The following is a 24077-nucleotide window of genomic DNA, read 5'->3' as shown; positions in this document are numbered from 1 at the left end:
AAAGAAAAGAAAACAGTTCCCCACAGTAAAATATATTTTTTTTCTAAACTGTAACTAACAAACAATTTTAAATGAAAGAAAACGAAAAAGCCCCCCCCAACAAATAAAAACTTTTTAAAACATAAACCAATAGCCACTAAAAAGTACTCAAAGCACTTTACAAAAGGTTCCAAGCAAACAGCAACATGTAGCATTTGGTCAAAACATGACCCATATAAGGCATCATTTCAATTTTTTTCAACAATGCTGTTATCTACCATACCAGGTAGTCATTTTATACCTAAAATGTAGTGAGGCTTATTCAATTTTTTTTTTTTGAATTTTAAAAAGTCTTTAGTGATGCAAAGAAAATACAGAAACGGCTGAAAATAGAATTTAGAATTTTAATGGCCACATCATATACATACATTTAAATCAGCAGACAACATAATAATGGTGGGTGATCTCATTTTCTCTGATGGTGATGGCAACTATAAAGTACATTTTACATCATTTTCTCACTCAGTCAATGTTACAAAAGAGTTTTCTTAACCATCTGAACAGGTGTAAAAAGGCATTTATCTGACCCAAACTCAAAATGAAGAAGACGGCCTCTATTTCACAACAGGAAAAAGATATCTTCAATACAATTTCCTTAACACACACTTTGACACTTATTCAAGATATCAGGAGTGTGCTTCGTCTTATACCTCGTACACTATCATCCTGTACAAATCATGATGATTGTTGAAGCTATCAGCCTAAATCTCAGCCACCGTAGACACATTCTCAACCACACAAACTGGTAGGTGGTCTCACATATGTATACACACACACACACAGACTCACTCACACACACAAACACGTGGAAAATTGAAAGGGTTAGTTCTATAAAGTGACCAAGACCAGTTTGGTCTTAAATCGATCCAGCACCGAAATGCTGTGAATCTTTTTTTGTTTTCTTTTCCAGTAGCTCAGCTATTAGAACTTCTCCATCTTTTACTTGCACAGAAAAAATATAAACTTAATTTGACTTTTTAGATCATTGGCATCATCGCTGCTTTCCGTCACTTCTAGCAGTGGACTGGACTTGAGCATAGCATAGAGCTAATCCTTTCAATAATTGAGATTGTGTAAGAGAGCACCTATTAATTTTTTTTCAAACATGATATGAAGGCACCGACATACAGGAATGGTCGCGTGTTTTTTTAGGAAAGAAATTTGGTGCTTGAACAGATTTTAAAAATTGAACAAACACCTTAAACTTACTATGTAAGTCTTTGAAATATTATGGCAGAAATTAAGTTAACAATAAGGGATTTATTTGTTAGTTTTTTTTTGGGATATCATATAATATAACCATAATATATGTGCAAACAATGAGTAAAAAAATACAGTTGACTGTGACATTGGGAAAATCTGAAGAAAAAAAAACGCAAAAAAAACAGAGTGCTTCTATATCATTTGTATCTCAAAAAAGAAATATGTCATTTTAATCTGACTAATCTTTATGCTATGCAAGCTTATTTTTAGAAGCAAAGTTTTTAAATAATTGAGAAAAAGAATTCAATGAGAGACGTCAAAGAATAAAGAATTAGAGAAGCATCAAAATAATTTTTACGTGTCAATAGTTGCAGAATGTAATGCCTCATCAGGATCAGCGATCCTTTTTCAGCTCAGACTTTGAATCTTTGTCTGAGATGTAGCATGTTCTAACATTTTGTTTGTTTGTTTTTAAGGGTTTTACGGCGCTTGCAACACATTAAGGCCATATCAGCGCCTGTAAAAAGGAAGAAAATGGGATGGTAAAAAGTTCTAAAATTACAATTAAAGCACCCAAGAAAAGGGAAGATAAAGGGAATTGGTTCAAATAGGAAAAAGATGTAGATTCCAAGAGCACACCATCAAAGTCCTTAGTTTGAGATCACCTAAAAGTCTCATCCAGACACAAGCACAGTTCTCCACTAAGAGGAATACACTCAAATGTGTACAAATCATATATATCATATGTAAACAAAACATAATAGAGTGCATAACAGAGATAATTTACAAGACAAAAAATATCATCTCCCAAAACTAACTATATATTCGACCATTTTCCTCCCAGCTAGGGTATCCGGCCAGGATAAAACCAAGTAATCTCATCCCAAGACAAAGAAAGAATGTTGGAAAACAGATATAGAGGGATAGAAGACACAGTAAGGGCCTCCCTGCCCACATTTTATTAACATCTAAAAGTTGAGGATAATAGAAGTGCATTATTGTTCCACACTTATTTTTAGTATGATGACTTTATAAGATTAAAAAAAAATAATACAATAAAACAAAATCTTGAAAAAGGATGAGGGGCAGCGTTAAACCACGTAAGTGTTTACAATGTTATAAAAACTCCTCTACATTCCATTACCGCTAAACCATTTGATCAGTCTATATTTTGACCTGCTTATCCACTTTTATTCGCACCTCAAAAGATTTTTTTTTAAATGTACAATGACAAAAGTAGTTAATTTGAATACCCACTTTAATATTGCTTTCAACTAAATACAAAACTACTGTCTGTGATCAACTATGAACAAATTTGCGCTGACAATGACACAAGAACTGAAAATTGCATGCACAGAAATACACATTTAGGAGAAAAAATGAAATGAGCAGAGAGCATTTGTGTAACAATACAGGTACAAATATGGGGGGGGGGGGGCAGTTAAACCTAGCTATATAACATAAAATATACAATTACATTGAAGTTTTATTCATTATTTACTATTATAATTATTCAAGTACTATTTATTGCACAATACTCGCCAGATAAAACTGACTCTTTCAACGAAACCATGCTCTTTCAAAGAGCAAATGGAAAGAAATCAAAGGTTTTAAAAAGCCAGTATAGTCCAATCAAAAATGTATGTATCTATTATTTTTTAAAAATATGGTTGGAAGGTAACATTGTTCTCTACAGCCCATGTTAAATTTTTGCCAGTAAATACAGAATTACTGGCAAATCTACAAATAATAAAACTATTTTTATACAGATTGATATACAAAGAACTTGCAAACATTTTAAAAATCAAGGGTAATTCTATCACCCGATGACTCAAGTGATCATTGAGAATATCTGCTAGGACATAATGATCGGCCCTTAATTTGAACTTGGCCGTAGGAATCACCATCTGGCCACCCTGATGTCAGATTCATTTGTGCACACCTACAAACTATATCATTGAACCAATTTTATCGTTCATGGCACAAAATATTTGTCTCGAGAACATGGATATTAATTTCAACAAGACAATAGTATGAGAATTAAAATAGATGAGTGCATGTTCGTACTAGCATTAATTTCTCTGCAAATATTGTGGATTAGTTCAATAAAAAAAGTAAAAAAATGATTGAAAATTATAGAAAACTTAAGAAAAGATGACCCAAGTTAATGAACTAGGTAAGTGTGGGAGAGAATTAAGAAAGCTTCATCCTAACACTGTTCTTTTTATTTGGTGTCAAAATTGAAGGGAATTATGAGAATGAAGAGTCATCTGCAAAAACAAAGATTTAAAGTTTTAGAAGCATATCTTATCTTTTCTATCATTGCTCCAGCCCACAGTTAATATGACAGAAAAAAATATGTTTCTCTGCATTAAAATTAACGTCATGAGTAGAAACATACAGCAACCATTGCTAGCCATCAGTAAAATAATGACAAATTAATTATTTACATGTTTAGATACAGTAGAGCACGGATATAACAAACAAATCCCAGCAGAAAAAAAAAAGTTTGTTTTATCAGTAATTCTTTATTTCGGTCAACCACTCTAACACTAACACACTAATCTTTCTGTCATCTCACTTCACTTACATGTGACCCCCCCCCCCCCCCCTTCCCAATAAAAACAACCCATCTACACCTCCAACTTCCTTATAAAAATGATTGTCCACAATCTGCTTGTCGCAAAATAAATCGATCCTAATTCATAAATAAAGATTAGGTCATTGTATAATGTATTTGTAAAAATAAATCATGAAAAAGTCATACTATGGACAAAATGTGTGATATTTCCTGTCATTCCAAAGATTGAGCAGCTGCAACAAAGCCGTGAAGTAAATAAATGCATGCACTGTAATGCCTATGAGAGTTTTCTATTGCACTGTGACAAATCTCTATAACCATAATGGTCCTGAATGTGTCTCATCAAAGTAAATATGTATTTTGTGAGTTGCTGAGTAGTGCTTACTTTGTTGGACGAGGACCTGTACAGGCTGGTTCATTACATATCATCAATTAACAAAGAAAAAAAAACATTGGTCAGCAGACTCCTGAGTTTGTTAAATCATAATCTTTATTACAGCAACATGTGTTATAATCTTACTGACATAATAACCCCCACCCTTCCCCTCAAAAAAAAAAAAAACATAACAGGGCACAGACAGGTGTACATTTTGTTCCTCAAAGCAATTTGTTACAAGCATGTTTATTATATGAGTGCTCTACTGTAAATCCCATGATGAAAAAGAGGTGAAACTAAATAGGTTTAAACGATGACTGACTGACTGAGTGAATACATTGGGAGCTTATTAGATAACAAATTAGCTTTTTTTTAAACCAATTTTTCAACAGATCATTAACAATATACAAAACGTAACCAATTTCTAATTTTGTATGTAGAATCACAATTGGTGATTGTAGCCATAGACGAAAGGTATGCCTGTAGGAACTCTCCGCTGATAATCTAAATATTCCTCTCCAAAGAAGTTCAAGAGATAAATTTCTTCATCATAAATACGATCATTGAAGAATCTCCAAGAGACCACAGCATATCCAACAAGACAAACCGGGTTGCATAGCATCAGCTGAAAAGGTATAATTTTTTAATGAACAAGAAGCAATAAAAGACAATTATTGCCATAAAGAATACAATAGGTAATGCTTAATAACTCGCCTTATAATAGCCATGTTCGTGTAAAACCCTGCTACTCTTGCATAGTATAACTTTTTCTATAAAAATTAGCCCTCTAAAAAAACACTTGTTAATGTAATAACCTGCTGTTTTTATTTTCACCAAGTACACCAAGACAGTAACATAACTTTACTAAATCTACACCTTCATCCACCTCGACAATGATTAATTGTCCACGAGCAAAGTTGCGTGAATTGTTTCTGATTTCAGTATATTGCAGGTTATAATTAATGAAATCCATTACAAAAGATATTTTATATTTACACTTTCTCTACCTGCTCAACAACAATTTTTATCCATATCATATATATCAAGTTCCATAATATACATAATAACGAAAAACGAAAATTTGCTCCAATCAATTAAAAGTAAAACTGTGAACATATATGATTCCCCATGTCATGAAATGATATATATGGACTATAGATTAACATTATATCCACTTCCTTTTGCTGACTACACAAGAAAAGCATCTATAAATTTCTGATCACAAAAAAAAAAAAGGGGCTGTAGTCATTTATTTTATTTGATTTTGCAAAGGTAAGTAACACTGTTTCACAAAGTGCCAATGAAGCTATTGTGCAAAATAAATGCAGAATTATAATAAACAAAGAAAAGAAAGTTCTCTGTTGGCAATACCTGAGTGCCTATGCTCCATAAGTACCAACCAACATAACTAGGATGTCTGAACAGATTGTAAACACCTCGGGTGACTAGAACATGGCCGTCTTGCTTGGTATGTTGGATGTGGTGGTTAAAGTTGGTTGCAGCTGTGAACATACTAGCTTTCCTTAAAGCTTCTCCACCGATAGTCAAAAAAGCTCCCAAAAGACTTATCATTGTAAATTGTTTCATTCCTGAAAAACAAACACAAACAAAATGTTCATTTAATAATAATAATACTTTTAATAGATATTTGCTTATTAAAATCTGAACAAAAAGTGATAGACTAATAAAAGAAGCTGGTGTTACCAATGCTGAGGATGTTGTTTGGCTGCTTTTGCTGCTAATGACAAAGAATATAAAAGATTATGATAACAATGACAATAATGCATATATATATATATATATATATATATATATATTATATATATATATATATATATATATATATATATGTTTTTAAAAAATCAAGGCTTGTAATGTAAAATCATAATAACCCAAATGACTAACTCCCTGGTATGGTCAGAAAATAAGAAAATTTCAGCCGTAGTCATAAATCCCTGAATGAAATTTTGTGATCCTTCTAAAATACTTCCATAACTTGAAAAAGAAAACAAACACATTGACAAAAAGATCAGTCAAAAAGGTTGAAGGTGTAAAGCGAATACTAATCCAAAATAAAAAATAAAAAAAGAATTTATAAATAATATAAATAATCTAAAATAAAACAATCAGACATGAATTGAAACTGACTATTTATTCCTCTCCACCCCTTCTCTAAAAACAAACAAACAAACAAACAAAAAAGAAAACTGACACAGGCAACTCACTTGGAAATATCAAATTTTCAATGAAAAATTCAACACAGCTGGCAGCCGCAGCAATCTTGTACTCTCGACTATGGTCAAGAAGGAAAGATTCCAATGTCAGAGATCTGGGATTGGTCAGGGCAGTTGTCAGGTACTCAGACCAGTGGAAAAAAGAAAGAGCCATCATGTACCAACCAAAATGGCTCCATTTTGAACTGTAGTAGCTCACAAGGAATGCAAGAGCAAAAACAATTCCAAGGTTGCCTGCTCGGACAGCTATCTGGAAAAAAGGACATTCGCAGAGAATTATAACAAAAACAATAAAGTGGATCTCCATTCATAAGCACTACAGATTTAAGCACGATCTGGCTATATAAGCATGTTCTAGTCATGAAAGATATAACTATTTCTAATGGAGCGCATTGTACAGAACCAGTTGGAGCTAGTCCTAGCTGCAGTCCTGCAACTTGAGTCAGCAGGTTTCAGAAACACGAGATGCACAACTGAAGAAGTCATTGCCTTTACTTTGCATATTGTGGCTGGCTTCAAAAGTAAGTTACAAACGAGTGTGGTGTTCATCACTGACCTATTGGTGACATACATTATAATCAGGTGACAGGGTTTTAATATGGGTCCTTAAAGACCTTAAAGTTGTTCTTATTGATATACAAGGGGAAATATAATTCCACATCACCCTAGGAGGCTCCACAAGACAAGCAAAGTTATGAAAAATAGGGAATGGGAATGGTGTCACTCAGGGATCTGTTCTGGTGCCAATGTTGCTTAATGTATACATTTGCAATATACCAAACATGTCTATCAAAGAAAAATGTATGATTAAAATACATCCAAAATTTTCAAATTCGTAAAATAAGTTGTAATTAAAAACTTGATTTTACTTCAAGATATTTCACATGCTCTCAAAGCAATAATATAACTGTGGAGGCATATATCAGGGAAGTCTGTTTTCGCTCATTAAATTTAAGATAATACCAAAATTAGCCTCATGGATAAATACATAATGCCATTATTGGAAGCAAAACAATAAAAGGGGGAGGCCTTCCGAAAGCTCCTCGGAAAAGCGTCTCTTTCATTTAGTATTTTCACCGTGGATATTTTGACAGGCGTTTATTTATTCAATTTGTCAATATATAGTATCATTTTAAAAACTCTAGAACAAACCTTGATAGATTAATGAAGTTTAAAACTTCCTAATATGACCATTGTTTTGGTTATCCGCAAGCTATTATATTTTTTGAAGTATCGAAAGGTAGGTGCAAAGCAGTCCTAGGTTTTTTTTTTCTATTAGGGTTAGATTGACCCCTCCCCCCCCCCCCCCCCCCCAAAAAAAAAAAGTACATGAACTTTTGAAACTATGAGAAAATTGAAGAAAGAAAAAAGAAAATTTTAATAATTTTTGTGTTGGACAGCTGACAACTTGTTATCTCCCTTCTGTCTTTTCTTAACAACAAAAACAAATAATAAATAAAGATGAAGGAAAAACTCACCTCAACTTAAAGGCTATTCGACGATTGGATTGGAGTCTGTTTAACCATAACCTATTTTACAGAGTATTCGGGAAAATAGAGTTCAGTATTATTTTGCCGAACATTCAACAATTTGAATTACAGTTCAAGTTTATTTCATCGAGCGTTCCGAGACATAGAGCTCAAGTTTATTTCCCGAGTGTTCGGAGAAATAGAGTTAGAATTTATTTTCCCAAACGTTCGGAGAAATAGAGCCGGCCTTTAGGTATTATTTCATATGGTAGGCACTTTGATAACTCCAGTCCAGTGGCCGCCGATAGGCTCACTGTAAGGTGAAACTCGTTTTTGGAACTTTATTTTTGACCCTTTACTGTTTTGGTCACCATGGCGTTATTTGTGAACCTATGTGACTAACTTTGGTATCATTATAAAAGGCATAAAACAAGCTTTCTAACGGTGTATTTAATTCTTAATTCCTGATTGTATTTCTCAGAAAGCTTATGTAATAAAAATTTATAAATTTTTGAATTATAAGAACTTTTTAAATTATGGATACATTTTAATTATACTTCATACATCGATAAACAATTAATTGAAGAATATCTCTGCCAAATTTCATCAAAATTGATACACTCGCTCATTATTTTATTTTTTCCGCCATCAACCCCACTTTTTAGGACAAAAACCTCATATTTTTCCCCCTTTTCATTTATCCTTAATTTTTTCCATACTTTCCATCCATAAAAATGATTTATATGAAAATAAAGCTTATTTTCTGACCATTAAAATGATACCTAAGACTTGCCAATTATTTTTTAATTGAAACAAAATTACTGAAAACAATAAGTGGGCCATGTTGACTGTAAAACTCAAAATTTCCCGATCCCCGCGAGATGCTGGTTTTGAGGCAGCAGTGAGATCACAGATTCTCTCTGTAAAATTGACAAAAAATTTCAATAGAAAAATATAAATAACTCTGGAACCGTAGGTCGTAGAGAAACAAATAAGATATCAAATTTTATGTTTTTTCAAGTCCCATCCCCCTGACTGAGTCAAATCAAGATATTTTGAGTTTGAAAATTTTATCGAAGTGCCTACATATGGTTAGTTGAGGGAATATTTGGGTTGTTTCCCTTAGCACGAGGAGCTTCGGAAGGCCACCCAAATAAACGGCCATACACAAATAAAGATAGGGTTACATTTTTAAAAAAAGGATTTTTCTCTTATGATTATGAGCCTATCAGTATCAGGCCTATCCTCAGCCTCAGCGGTATCAAAGTTCCTAAAGTGCATAAAGCTGCCATAAAGTGCCATACTTGGGAATTGACGTCTTAAATCCCCAACTTTATTTCCACAAAGATGCTATTGGACTGCGTTTTTCTACAAAAAGAGGGCACTGAAAATTGAGTCTTGAGTTGGTTACTTACTCTGTAAGAATCCCGTTGGTGGACGTAGATAGCATTGAATCCTCCATTAACTGCCACAAAATGGATCATTAACAACGCGAGCCAAAAATCTTTCCACAGGAAATCAGCGAATGTAATGATTTGAAAGATAATGGGAAAGGTTAAAGAAGAAGAGCCGATTGTAAAGCTCGCCAAACATATTTTAGCTTGCCGAGATAGTCCCATGTTTTCAGAGTTACTATTTTCCTCGTTCATTGTGATTGAAGACTACTTTCTTACAAGACAGACCAAGCAGTTTATGGCGTCACCACAAATCGATATGGAAATTGAGATTCAAATATAGCCATACTTATCACGTCACAGAGGTCCTATGGAATACCCTCAGCAAGATAATAATCCATTTCATTCTTAGCATTCGAATTGAATTTAGAGTGACTCTAGTGTGGTTACAGATTAAAACCTAATATATGGTAATGTTCCTCAAATCAAATGTTAATTTTTTTAACATCGATGCTTATATCATAATCAAATAAGTTTGCAAAACCTGTCTCAGTCTGACAAATTGAATAAATATTTTTCTTCTGTAACTTATTGAAGCATGACAATGACAAATAAACGTTAGCTGTTTCTTCTAATCCAAACAAAAGAGAAAAATATGCAGTTATTATTCAGATTCTTTTTTTTTTCTCGTTCTAAATATTCATCAATATCGATGTGATGTTTTTATTGGAGTTACTATGGAAACGATTATCAAACCGGATATTTACATTATGCAGAAAATGGCTGCTGTGTGAACTGTGTGAAATGAAATACGCAGAAAATGACAGAATCAGAAGGGTAAATAATGGAATTTAATATATGCTTGGTTCCAATCACCTAAAGAGTTAATAACGTAATCTCTAATAAGCGATTAGTTTAGCTCATCATTCTCGTCTTTTAAACTAAACTTTAATCATAATCACTTGCTGCTGAGTTAAAATTTTGACGTGCATAATGTAAAGTAAAGTCTGGATACCATCAATTACATATCTAGTAATTAGATTGCCTTAAACCCATACGTACATGTATTTTAAATTTCGTCTTTACGGATACAGGCTATAGTGAGAAGAGATAGAGAGATAAAGAGAGAGAGAGAGAGAGAGAGAGAGAGAGAGAGAGAGAGAGAGAGAGAGAGAGAGGGGGGGGGGAAGACCTTCCGAAAGCTCATAGCGCTAGCATTTCTTTCAATTTGTATTTTCACTGTGGATCTTTTGTCTGGCGTTTATTTATTCAATATAGAAGCATTTTAAGAACCCTAGAAAAAACCTTGGTAGTTTGTGAAAGTTTAAAATTTCCTAATTTGACCATTGTTTTGATTCTCGGCCGCCATTTTGATTTGTGAAGTATTGAAAGGTAGTGCAAAGCAGTCCTAGGGTTGTTGTTTTTTTCCTATTAGGATTAGCTCGAGGTCGGAGGATTTTTTCTTCTATTAGGCTTAGTTATAAGTCTTAGGAAAGGTGATAGGGTGTTTGTTTTTCCTATTAGGGCTAGTTAAAGGTACTAGGTTGTATTTTTTTCTCAGGATTAGTTAAGGGAATATTTGGGTTATTTCCCTTACCAAGATGAGCTTTCGGGAGGCCTCCCGAGAGAGACTTTAACTGGTGCAGAGATATCAAATAATGTGTTACCATCATTTTACTACATGTGAGCAAAATGCCTCCATTTTTTATTGCATCTTTTGCCTGTAGTTTATGACCTGCTCAATTGAATCACAATGTGGATATTCGGACACGAGTCTGAATAATATCCTGTGACTGTTTGGACTGATTCTCTAATGCACATGCGAATCCAACGGCAGCTGACACTGGGGCACAGTATAGGCAGTGGTCAGAGGATGGAACTGTTAGAAGAAGAGCTCGGAAGAAATTCTGTTTTGTCAATATCAGACTGACTCTGCTAATATTCCTGCTTTGGATTGTAGAAGGACTGTTGCCTGTCTGACACTATAAAAAAATGTATTATTTCCTCCTGATTTTCTTTGTATATTTTGTAAAGTGTGCAATTAATTAGAAAAGCCTTCCCTTTAGAACACTGTTACTTTGACTAATTGTTCCCTTTAAAGGGTTATCACTTTTTGTCTTATTAATTTCGAACTGGACTTCCAATTGATCAACGATTTTGTCTTTCTCGTCTAATATTTGTTAAGCCTACCTGTTGATAGTTCCTATTCCTTTACTGTACAATTATTGATAATTTTCATTTGTATCAATATTATGCAATCGTCAATAATAAGAATAAATCAAAATTTAAAAAAAAACACAAAAAAACTATACCTACTACTTTAAGCTCAGATTGTCATTTACCTATTTGCCTTTGTAGTTTACTTCTGTGGTCACCAATACTTCTCTTGATTTATGTCAAAATTTTAGGCTAGAGAGAACCCAAGAAAGGCCAGGCTCAAATTACCCACCCACCTCACATCTGGTACACCCAGTGATTGCACACGCATATTGAATTTTTAGAAAGATATTTCTTTCCTTTTCCAGAGTTTCTGTTATAGCAGAGAGTCAGTTCTCTCAAGACTCCAAATCATTGTCTCCAATTGATACAACAGGGACCCAACCACTTCACAACATTTTTGCCATCAGTGGAGACAACAAATCTACCAGTAAATATGTTGGTCCTGAGGATGTAAGTGATTGTATAGAAAGAGGGAGCGAATTTATTATTATTATTTTAAACCATTTTCAAATTTGAGTTCAAAATAATTTAGGATTTTCAGCTCTGCTTGCACTAATTTAGCTTTGGTTTAAAGTCACTTCATGTGAAAGGACATCGTTTTAAGCTTTATATTTTACAATTGTTGAATTTAAATTCGACCCAGAAAAGCATGATATTATAGTCAGTTTCATTAGATGTTAAACTGCTAGTCTAAATATAAAATCTTAAAAAATGAAGCCTATTTACAATTTTTAATTCCTGCTCAATCAACCATCAAAAAGCCATTGGTTCAGCATATAAATAAAAGAGCATCGTTTTAGACACTGTTTTTTCTAAAACACCATTTTATGGCGGTGGTCGTTAGACCTGTGATTTTCATCCATTTTCAATTTTGAAAATAGTGAATGTCTTTCATCAATATTAGTCTACTAGTTTAATTTCTCTATCTTTGTTTTGTTAATTTTTTTTTTTTTTGTAATGAAGCTTTTACTTGTCATAGCATCACATGTATTATGCATGTAAGTTTGATTTCTGTGTTCAGTATGAATGAAACTCATACATTTGTGTGACTGCCCAATAATGTGGACACAATAAAATAATTATATCTTTAATAAGTAAAGAAAAAGAGAGATATTGGACTCGGTGACTAAGGATCATTGGCACTAAATAGATTTTGTTGTTTTAAAGTTAGTAAATTGTAAAACTCAGCATAATTATCGAGGGGAGGATAATGATTTTTGCATCTGTGCACGTGATTTTTGTGATCATGTGAGATATTGAGATTTTGTGTTAAGCTGTTATTTTTTCTTTCACTCCATGAAATTTCACATTAAAAATACCTAAGATTGGTAACAATAATCAATCAATGTTAAAGTTGAGTTTTATCGGATTATAACAAATTCATGTTTTACACTTGTTATTACTATCACAATTACTAAAGACATATAATCCTAATGATGATTGTTACAGCTACCATCTAAAAGACTCCAGCACTCCCAGTGGCATGAACTTCGACGGACAGAAGTCAAAGGGTACCAGCTTAAGGCACCGCGCGTAAGAATAGGTGGGAATTCTGATCTTCATGGTTTACAATGTTAAAGTAAATTTCAGATTTAAATTAAGTACCATCCTGCTTTTACCACTACAATTTGGAAACGTTATGGGTAGTATTACTTTTGGAAAATGCAAACATTTCCATCGAGAATGAAATATGTAAAGTGTGACTGTGATTCATAAAATTCTTCAAGTATTTATAACCTTGTGTGTTGACTTTTCCTTTTATTTTCTTTATTTATTTAGTTTTTAAAATTGTAGGACAGAATAGGCGTATACTATATTTATGTTTGGGCAAGTGTTGTATAGGAGGGGTGAGTGATGCAGAGGTGGAATACTTTCATGCACACCTAAATATGCACCTGGAAAATGGGAATAAAATACAGTGGAACCTCCCGATTACGACACCTCCGAATAGTGACAACCTCCTGATAACGACATTGACCCGTGGTCCCGATTTTTTTTCTATTTAAGATCAGTAAAAAAAAACCTCCAAATAACGACGCACTTTTTGATAAAACCTCTGAATAACGACATCATTTTGGCGATTCTCGGCAGTTTTCGTAGATATCTGATTCTAATAATACCAAGTATGAGTACTCAAAGTTTATAAAAACGATTCCTGCTTGAACCAATAATAACGCAGCTTTTGAGACCAATGAGAACGCAGCTTATTTTGACAAATCTTGGCTGATATGCATTAATAAAAACCAAGGTATAAATGTAAGTGTAAGCAAGTAAACACAAAATCTTGGAAAATGTGATATTATGTGGTGATAGAAGTAGTAGTAGTAGTAGTAGTAGTAGTAGTAGTAGTAGTAGTAGTAGTAGTAGTAGTAGTAGTAGTAGTAGTAGTGTTTTTGTAGGAGGAGGAGGAGGAATTTTATCTAACTCGCAGCGTCCAAATTACCTGTTTTTGTTTGTTTTAAAGGGTTTTACAGTGCTTGTGACACATCTATGTCATAGCAGCGCCAGTAAAAAGGAAGAATATTGCATAGTAAAAACATTCTAGATTTACCATTGAAATGACATAAGAAAAAGTAAGACAAAGGGGAATGGTTTAAATAGGGAACAGATGTAGATTCCAGGAGCACACAATCAGTGTACTCAGTTCAGATCACATAAAAGTCTCATCCAGACACACGCACAAGAACCCTCTAAGAGGAATACACTACAATGTTTTGTTTGTTTTGTCAATGTTAATAAAAACTGGTCCTGCGGGCCTCACTACGCCCACTTTGTCCGCCGTCTTGGAAACCTCTAAATAACGACACAAAAACTTGGTCCCGTGGCATGTCGTTATCGGGAGGTTCCACTGTAACACAAAAGATGTCGATTTCTTTTCAGTCTGTGTGAGGTCCAAGTAAGTGCAACTTTCAAGCACATTTTACAATATGGTGTTAAACTTAAGCACGCAATGCATACAACTAGAGAATTTATGAGAAACTTTTACAATAAATGATTATGAGAAAACCTGTTGATTTTTCTTTTTTTTTTTTCTTTCATGAAGGAATGAAGGAGGTTTAGTGAAATAGACAAAAAATCATAATTCAAAACTTTTCCTGTTAAAATTTGGGATTTAATATTTTTTTGCATATCTACTCACTCTTTGTTTTAAATACATATATTTATACCAGGACCACCGGAACACAATGAAGATTTCCATGAGCTGGTCGATAATGATAACGAGAAGATACATCATGATCTTGAGGGAACGTCAAGGAAAAAGCACAGAGATAAGACTGAAAATTGGGAAACTGCAAAGGTAGAAACTATGAATTAAAGTTATATTCAATATTATCTAGAAGATTTTGGTTTACTGATCAAATTCATTTTTTTTTAAATCTGTTAAAAATCTCTCAATGACAGTTTTCAACACATTCTCGCTATGTTCAAAGATTTACCATTGTTCATTTGTTCTCCCAGTTGGCTTTATAGAGTGAAGCCATTCCCCACAATAGACTATCTGTTAGGTACTCTTTATGTCTTTGCATCCTCACATAATTTTCTGTAAAAGCCTTTAGCTCTCTGCACATTCACACCTAAGTCAAGTGATATGGCAAACACATTTTAACCAGAGGCTAAATTAGTAACAATACACTTGGTTTTCCTTCTAATAAGATTTGTATGTTCTTTGTAACTTGTTCATCGTGCCTGGCTAAGGATAAGCGATAGCCACTGTCAATCTGTGCACATATGTGAACAGTACCAAAGGTTTTCAATCTAGTGGTGATATTTAAATGTAAGTTAGACTTCTGAAGGTTCAATGCTCTCTGTGTTAAATTTTTCAAACAGGTAAATCCACTTCTTGTCCAAGACAATTCTGTATTGCTGTTATCGCCAAACAAAATACAATTAAAACAAAATAAACTCTTCTTTTCTATTCTCACCGTAAGCCAAGGAAAACGACTATACCAATCTTTATCAAATGACCGATCCTGCTTCCCGTCTTTAATAGTGAGTACAAAATCGTTTGGTTGATGGGGACCGAGACTTTTAATCAAAAGTTTATTTTCCCTATTCAAAGAACTGGTATTGATAGTCAACAGGTAATAGACGTGATTCATCACACTTAATAGCAATTAATTAAAATTTTAAAATCAGACACTGCACACATCAGATTAACACTCGAATTATCAATAAAGATACACACAGTCTCACACTCAAGTTAAAAGGGACAAGTGGAATTCAATATCACATGCCTGACAAGCCTCGAAGAGGGATGGGTAACAGGTACAACACGATTGCCATTAATGGAATAATTAGATCATTGTGTGTGGCTGCGAGTAAGAAAGCCACAATGACTCAGTTCAAAGTCAAGATGCCTCTTCATGCCCACAGTCATAGCACACGGCAAACGTGAAATGCATCGCCTGGTTGTACCGTGGATGGCTGGAAGCCTTCTCAACCTTTAAAGCCACACGCTGTACTGATTGGTCAGGGGCACGAGTATGACTCGAGCTGTAGTAAATTCAAAGCGGTGTGATTGGTTCAAGTTTTGAGGCCTGACAGGGTTTTTCAACACCAGGTCAACAATGAATTTCATCGTTTGTGAAACAGAAAATTAAAAGTGTGACTTTTTATTGTTAAATTCTTACAAATTATCAAGACAATGGCGACCTGTGGCTTAGCCTTAATAGCCTTTAAGGCCCTACGCCACTGATGAAATACTTTATTTGATTTTTTTTTTAAAGTTAGTTAATGTATTGATTAATTATTATTATTAATAATTTTAGTCATTGATTTTGGGGTAAATAAAAATAATGAAAAATATCTAAAGTCCATTGCCGTCTTTATGTACTACAAACATGAGAGTAAAAGTTACCTTTGTTAAAGAGATTTTGCACGAGCATATTTCTACTCCTTTCTTTATATATTTATTCTCCAACAATTTACCACGCCTTTCCCTAGCTTCATATTTGATTACTCACTTGAAATGGTTAAAGTAGATCAGCATAAATATAATTTTTCTGTATGGAAATGGTTGTAAATGATTAAATGTATTATTTTGTTTTCTTATTTCAAAAGCTTGCAAGTTTTACAAGACAAGACATGCAACAAGGCTACCAAAAGGATTCATTAAATAGAATTCTTGGCAGATTGCGCAACGTTGTGTATCTTAATCTGTATGACAATGAAATCACCAACCTGTCATCATTCTCTTTTCCAAGGTAAAGTCAAGACAGATTTTACATATTTTTCAAATCGCCATTTAGTTTTATACACACATACCCCACATAATGTTACGTTTCATTTTCTTATTTGATAGCATGCCTAAAGAAAGAAAACAAATTTTGAATGCTTGAAACTGAACATTCTGAACTCCTCTCTAATAGTTAAAAATTAATGCAACTTTATTTTAGGCTGCAAATGTTAATTTATCCCAAAACGATTGTTAAGATAAAGGCTGCAGCATACATTATTGTCTTACCTGTCTATCTAGGAAGCAAATTGCTGGGTTTGGAACTATCCGATACTTATTAAAGAATTCAAGCAATTTAAAAGTTTATTCACGTGCTCAGGGGATAATTTACATTTTTGAAATTGTAGAAAGATTATAAAATGCACAGACTTTTATGAAACAATTGGTTGTATAATACCATTTCACTCGTCAGAGGGCTGAAGCATATATAATATCTTTATATTGCAGATGTGAGTATCTGAATCTTGATGACAACTACATGACATCTATCAAGGTGAGCTTTTGCTGAGTGATAGGGACAGATTGGACGTGTTATTTAGTGCGGGGCGGTCCTTGGCAAGCTTAAGGACCACGGTCCTACGGTCCTTGGGAAATGAAGACCGCAAGGACCGGTCCTTTTCGACATTGAACATTCCTGAGAGACTGTTGGAAATTCGAACCGGTTTGACCTTTGAGACTTTGGGATCGTTCATTCTTGAACCGTTAAAGACCGCTACACGATGAAAACCGTGGTCTACAGGAGTAAAACACACGGAGTAGTCACACTCATTTCAAATTGTAACCTAATTAGAGAAGAGGGGTGATGCCTTCTTTATTTGCTCACCGTACTTCATTGTTACTTCGATAATTTAATAAAATTTGAAATTTATCCTCATTAACGGAGATAATGGCATCGCCCAAGGCGTTGATCGAGTTGTTCGTGGCGTTGATACACACACGCAACTCCTACCCCCCCCCCCACACACACACACACACACATTAGAGGGCAGCGAGCATTGAAGAGTAAGAGAGAGACGTGAAGTTATAATAAGAGGGGGTGGATGAGATAATAAGAGGGGTCGATGGTGACTTTTCGCCAGATCTAACAAACTCAGCTACCCATTCATTGCTGAGTAGACAGGGATTCAGAAAAAAATCGACTGCACCCGGGATCGATCTCTGGCCCTTTGCGTATAAAGAGAGTGCTCTATCAACTGAGCTATCGGGGTCCCCAAATATTCTATTGGACTTTTTTAAAATTCAGACGTTATAACTGGGTTTTTTGGAAGGAAGAAACTAATGAAACTCATATTATTTGATTAGTAAAAACACCAAACGAAATTTTAATATTATTGTATTATTTTAAATGACAACACTGCGATAGAAAGGAGTGGTGACAAGAGATGGACAAAAGAAAACAAAAAATCGGATTTGCTACTTGCTAGGTTCGACACACACACACACACACACACACACACACACACACACACACACAACACACACATCTTTAGTAGTCACATACATTTCAAACAATAACCCATTAGAGAAGAGGGGTCATGCCTTCACCATAGATCATTGTCATTGCGATCATTATGGTGTAGTAAATTTTGAAATTTACCCCGTATAATGGAATCGTCCAAGGCGTGCGCCTCCTGTTCCCCCCATCTCACACACGAAAGGGCGGTTTGCGGAGTGGAGGTTGGTGGTCGTCTGCCTGTACGGTCGTCTGTGTCGTTTAGTGTATGGCAAAGGGGGTGGGTGCGATTAATTAAGTGGGATGGGTGGTGATTGGTGGAAGATAGGCAACCAAAGCAACGAATCGCTGGGGAAGTAGTAGGCTATGGCGCGAGACCGTAGGACCGTGGTCCTTGCAAGGACCGCCCCGCACTAGTTGAAAGGTGATAAGAAGTGAGGACCGCCGCCGATCTTCCCCTATGGGACCGGTCTTCGGTTCACAGCTAAAAGACCGTGGGACCGCGGTCCAGACCGGTCTTCAGCGCGGCACTAGTGTTATTGAAAGCTCTAGGTATAATTTCGATCAAACATGCGATCATCTATATCCTATCAAAAGGATTTTATGTTAGCCTGAACAAGAAGCAGAAAGCTGAATTTTAAGCCTAACTGTGATTGAAATTGATATGTTGTATTGAAAAAAAAAGTATGTTATTTTCTGGTGTACAAAAAGCTAAAATGTGTGACCTAATGTCTCAAAACGTTATTGTGTTTGGGTGACTCAGGTGCCAAAAAGTGATTTTATAGTTGAAATGGTCAGAGACTTTAAATCTATTTTTCAGCATTTAGCTCGCCCTGACTTAAAACTTTGTTTTGAGGCAGTTGACCAGTCACATATAAAGAAAAATACATGGACCAACCAGCTGTTAGGCATATTGAGGAACATTGTCCCGTTTTTTATCCTTCAACTTTTTTATTTATCTGTTGTTTTTCTATAACCCCTGCCCCCCCCCCCCCCCCCCCCTTTAGCACATTAACATGACAACTATTGTTTAAATTATGGGCACTAAATCGATTACATTGGAAATTGAAGGGTTTACTATTGTTTTGAATTCTTGAATCTCATGAGAAATTATCAAGTTTGATCCCTTACCACTGACATTTTTATTACGAAATATATCAAATTTCTGATAAGTTGTTAAAAGTTGTAATTGAACATAGTGGGTCGTCTTGCTATTTAAAAGTTATCATTAATTTTAAAGTAACTAATTCTGCAAATTTCATATTTATGTCTTTTTTTCTGTCATATATAAAAAAAAATCCAGCAATTTCCAAGTGTATCTCGAGTGCGTTTCCTGACTGCAAGGTCTAATGGAATTCACTCCTTTGATGGCTTGTCCAGACTGGCTTCATCTCCGTTGGAAGAGCTTGTGCTGGCAGAAAATCCAATTGCTTTCAAAATCGGCTACAGATACAGGTATGCAAACATAGCATATTTTGTTGAATTGTATGTCATTGTAAACTATCATTAGGAAACTCACAATTTTAATTGAGCAGTTATATTATTTTAATGTAGTGAAGATAGTTGAAAGCCATTTACATTTTGAAGAATCTTGTTTTGTTACTGTAATGATTATATCTACTCCCTGAACACCGCTCACTGAATGATTGTCACATTGAAATTTATGTCTGCTTACTTCATAACAACGAACATGTGGACATGATCTGTGTGTAACTGCATCTGTAAATTTATCTTCATTATATCTGAATCTGAGCAAAAGTTTGAAAAGGAAGTGGTTATCTTTCAATGTTCCATCACTTTTCGACAACAACACAAATGCGACACGACTGATTGCATTACCCTTACTAGGTGTTTCTAATTGTGATCTTGCTTTGATTGGTATTATTATTAGTTTTGAAATTTCCACATTGTATGCATGTTACTATGTTGGTAGGCAGTTGGTTACAGTTACATCTGTTGCTATTTGTTTGGATGAATTAAAAATGCTGTGCTTATCCAGGCCCGTATAAAGGGCAAATAATCAGTCTGAATTAGTTAGCACACTTGATCCCAAAGATTCGACTGTACTTTCCAAATAAGAGGATCGCTGAAACTTTTTTCTTTAGATTTTTCTCAACGCAGATTGCATCAAAGGACCTAATGTTGCTTCAGCAAAGGACCTAGTGTTGCTTCAGCAAAGGATCTAGTGTTGCTTCAGAGAATTATAAGGGGAAAATTAACGAAAAAAGTTCTCATTCAAGGAAATCAATATTATATTCAACACCTTTTAAATGCTTTGAATGACTGTACGTCAGATATCACCACTGCTAGCCAAGGCAGCTTGTCTGAGAAAATATATTTAAGCAAAGATGTCCTAATTACCAATTATTTCATCAAGTGAATAGTTTTAACTTTTATTATTCTTGCTCTTTTTAGTGCCGTGAATATTGAAATTTGATCGATGGTACTATATCTATCACATACATTATTACTTGAATGTGATGAAATTTGCTGTACATTTTGTATTATCTCACTTTTTGTGTATAATTTAACCCCATTTTAAATGTAATTTCTTTTTTTTTCTCCTTTGAAAAGAAAGCACTCTGAATGTTATTTTAATCTATCTAATATTTCTGTTGTTTTACAGAGTATTTTCGATCTTGCCCAAGTTACAGGTATTGGATGGTGTTTTAAAACAACCAGAGGATCTTACAGCACCTGAAAATGTTCCAAATGAGTTGAAGGATAGCCAATGTATCATTCTTTAAGGAGAACGTAAACCATTCACCAAACGGTTCATAAGTTGTGTTCTTTCATAAGAAAATATTGAAATAAAACGTACATTATTATAGGATGAAAACTATTTCGAACTTTTTTTTCTTTTTTTTTTTTTTTGGGGGGGGGGGGGAGAGAAAATTAAAACAAAAATAGAAATTTTCAATTTTCTTGTAATTGAAGATTTAAGGGTTCCCGAGAAACATGCTAAAAAGAATAGAGATGTGAGTGATTTAATTAATTTCTGTATCACACAGGTCTGTCAACGCCATCCCTCATCTCACATTGGTGTTCAGTATCTTATTTATCATGTTTTGATCACGAAAGGACAACCTTAAATGTCCGCATCCCTTGTAATTGTGAATTTAAGTTGAAGCATCCATTTTATTATTATTATTATTATTATTATTATTATTATTATTATTATTATTATTATTATTATTATTATTATTATTATTATTATTATCATTATTATTATTATTATTATTATTATTATTATTATTATTATTATTATTATTATTATTATTATTATTATTATTATTATTATTATTATTATTATTATTATTGTTATTATTATTATAATTAACTTCTTCACATTTCAAGCAGCAGCATTTGTATTGTTTGCTGGTAAAGTAAATTTTATTTTCTCTGGCCAAGAGACAAAATATCATATCTTTTCCTATATGTTAAGTGTTGCTATTGGTAAGGGACCCCTTTAAAGTGCTTTGAGCAGATATTGCGCTATATTAACAAACAAAAATTAATTTAAAAAAGCTCAAGCTCAACTTTTACCTTATGGCACAAGACTGAAGGGCTAGAGTTCAGCTGGTTGCCGATTCGGATGTGTAAGTAATTAAGTAAGTTTTTTTTCAATGTATGGCCAGAATGTAAAGGGTTCATTGACTAAAGTTATACATTTTATTCAGATTGCTGCAATTATTTATATTTTTGTCATTCGGTTTACACTGTCTCGTCTGACAAAATGTATTTTAACCTATGTGTAAACTTCTGAGATGGTTATATTTATATTTGATACACTGATTATAGCTAACGAACAGTTTTTTAAGCATACTGTGATACAATAATAATATCTTTTCCAGTCTTCATTTGATATGAAGATGTTTTAATTAATGTTTTGATAATTTTGAATACTCATTTTCAAATATTCGTATATTATATAAGTAATGGAAATTGCTATATTTTAATTTATTTCATCATATTCCTTTATTTATTTTAAGCGCCTAGATCCTGTTGAAAATGGGGGTAAGGCGATAAACAAATTTATTATTATTATTATTATGATTATGATTATTATTATTATTATGATTATTATGATTATTATTATTATTATTATGATTATTATTATTATTATTATTATTATTATTATTATTATTATTATTATTATTATTATTATTATTATTATTATTATTATTATTATTATTATTATTATTATTATTATTATTATTATTATTATTATTATTATTATTATTATTATTATATTTTAACATTTGATATATTGATTTACAATAGATTTATATTGTGATCCAATTGTCTGTTTTTCTTTTTTAAAATTTTCACATCAGCATAATTTTAGACATTTGTTTCTCTTTCATTTATAACCCTTTTGTAATGTTATAATCAAGATTTTATTTTTTTATCATTGCACATTGTATTTTTGTGGTATGACATTCGCCTTTGGATCTGTAGGTTCCAGGTTCGAAACCTTGCTCTGATAAGTGCAAAGTTGACACTTTGGAAAAAGCTCTTTATTTACATTCTCTCACCCTATTCAGGTGTCAATTGAGTACCATGCCATTAACAGCATTGTCTCTATTAAAAAATTGTAATATTGCCTTTTAGGCTCTAGGTCTCGTCCTAGATGTTAAGTGTTACTGTTGGCTTGATTTACGTTGTAAAACCTTTTGAGTACATTTAGTGGATATTGCATGAAGCAAGTGCTTATATTTTCTTTTCTTTTGGGGTTTTGACATGTTCTTTAAATGTCAGATAATTCATTTATATTCTAAATGAAAGTGTTGCTATCAATGTTATATCCTTAAAGAGATGTAAAATTCAATGCAGAAAATGTCGTTATTTTTAGAAGTTATAAGTTTGAAATCATCTCTTTAGTTTTGGGAGCGTACTTTTAGAAAGATTAGGCTTCAATCAGATTTCTTTTGCATTTTTTTCTATGACAAATAGGCGAACCCATTTTTCTTGTATGCACCTGATGGTTATGTAAATGTTTTATTCTACGCATATGTATCATTTTGTGTTCCACCATTTTACATTTGACCCTCATCTTGACAAAGACTCATAAACTTGGAACCTTGCAAAGTCCCAGGTTTGATAGTTTTTGCCAAGACGAGGGTCACTTAAATCCATCGCTATTTGAAGGACGAGTTTTCTGACCAAATTTTTAAATATTCGTTTTCCGGAGTATGGCAGTTAATTGGTTAATAGATGCGCTTGTTTTGTTGAATTGTTTTAATGTAACGTTCACGAAATGTCTGATTTGATGAATTCTAATAATATTGTCTTACTCTGTTATGTTTTGGAAACACGTAATCTGTTGAGAGACCTCTAAAATGGCTTCTAAGAATTTTGTAGACCAGATTACACATTCCATTGTCCTTCATCGCTCGCAATTTCATGAAGATTAAAAAAAAATCCTGAACTACTGACTCAGTTATATTGTTTGTTTTTGTTTTATTTATTTATTTAATTTTTTCTGGGGGGGGGGGGGGGGGGGGGGGGGGGGGGGTTGGGTTGTTTTTTTTTTGTGTGTGTTTTTTTAATAAGATAAAATGTAAGCATGAAATATCCACACATTTTGTTTCTGTTATTAGATGGAGGCTTACATTCATTCAATTTTATCTCTTTTAATATGATTTGAGCCATCGTGATTACAGTCAAATGCTGGGCGGGGTCTTCTGACCTTTCGTGGTGGGTGAGGAGGTCACTGTTGCTGTGCATGTCTGCTACCCCTATAATATTACCTTTTCAAGGTTGCTTTCTGTCTTTGTCTTAGAATGAGATGGTTTTGTCGTGGTCCTGGCTGGAATCCATGTCGGAGGAGGAAACAGTAAAATGTATAATATTAGCTTTGGGAGATGAA

General features: G+C 33.6%; 2 protein-coding genes across 3 annotated transcripts; one reads left to right on the top strand and one right to left on the bottom strand.

The window, feature by feature from the left end:
* Nucleotides 1-369: 369 nt before the first annotated feature.
* On the bottom strand, nt 370-9613 carry LOC144970169 (protein-S-isoprenylcysteine O-methyltransferase-like). The gene is made up of 4 exons (XM_078909522.1): nt 9318-9613; nt 6425-6683; nt 5571-5788; nt 370-4824 (listed from the first exon to the last, which is right to left on the bottom strand). Exons 1-4 carry the CDS (start codon nt 9549-9551, stop codon nt 4642-4644), a joined length of 894 nt encoding a protein of 297 aa, XP_078765648.1. The 5' UTR covers nt 9552-9613; the 3' UTR covers nt 370-4641.
* A 440-nt stretch (nt 9614-10053) lies between these two features.
* Nucleotides 10054-23651, top strand: LOC144970170 (uncharacterized). 2 transcript variants are annotated; one of them, XM_078909524.1, is made up of 8 exons: nt 10054-10133; nt 11822-11966; nt 12966-13059; nt 14687-14814; nt 16578-16720; nt 17200-17245; nt 19586-19660; nt 20832-23651. In XM_078909524.1, exons 1-8 carry the CDS (start codon nt 10117-10119, stop codon nt 20904-20906), a joined length of 723 nt encoding a protein of 240 aa, XP_078765650.1. In that variant the 5' UTR covers nt 10054-10116; the 3' UTR covers nt 20907-23651. The 2 variants fall into 2 exon arrangements, with proteins under 2 accessions (XP_078765650.1, XP_078765649.1); XM_078909523.1 differs by having other exon boundaries at nt 19509-19660.
* The last annotated feature ends 426 nt before the right edge of the window (nt 23652-24077 follow it).

The sequence above is a fragment of the Berghia stephanieae genome, chromosome 4 (assembly GCF_034508935.2).
Source record: "Berghia stephanieae isolate SIO BIC M18660-M18661 chromosome 4, UCSD_Bste_1.3, whole genome shotgun sequence".
NCBI classification, from domain to species: Eukaryota; Metazoa; Mollusca; class Gastropoda; order Nudibranchia; family Aeolidiidae; genus Berghia; species Berghia stephanieae.
The sequence above is the reverse complement of the archived record's forward strand: the minus strand, read 5'-3'. Positions and strand labels throughout refer to the sequence as shown.

Excerpts from the sequence above, each read along its gene's own strand:
- LOC144970170 (XM_078909523.1), top strand. Across the intron at positions 14,815-16,577 it reads AAAATTGGGAAACTGCAAAG|CTTGCAAGTTTTACAAGACA; the intron begins GTAGAAACTATG and ends TTATTTCAAAAG. Across the intron at positions 16,721-17,199 it reads TCATCATTCTCTTTTCCAAG|ATGTGAGTATCTGAATCTTG; the intron begins GTAAAGTCAAGA and ends TTTATATTGCAG.
- LOC144970169 (XM_078909522.1), bottom strand. The coding sequence starts at position 9,551 with ATGAACGAGGAAAATAGTAACTCTGAAAACATGGGACTATCTCGGCAA. Across the intron at positions 5,789-6,424 it reads TGAAAATTTGATATTTCCAA|GAATGAAACAATTTACAATG; the intron begins GTGAGTTGCCTG and ends TTTGTTTTTCAG. Across the intron at positions 4,825-5,570 it reads TATGGAGCATAGGCACTCAG|CTGATGCTATGCAACCCGGT; the intron begins GTATTGCCAACA and ends ATACCTTTTCAG.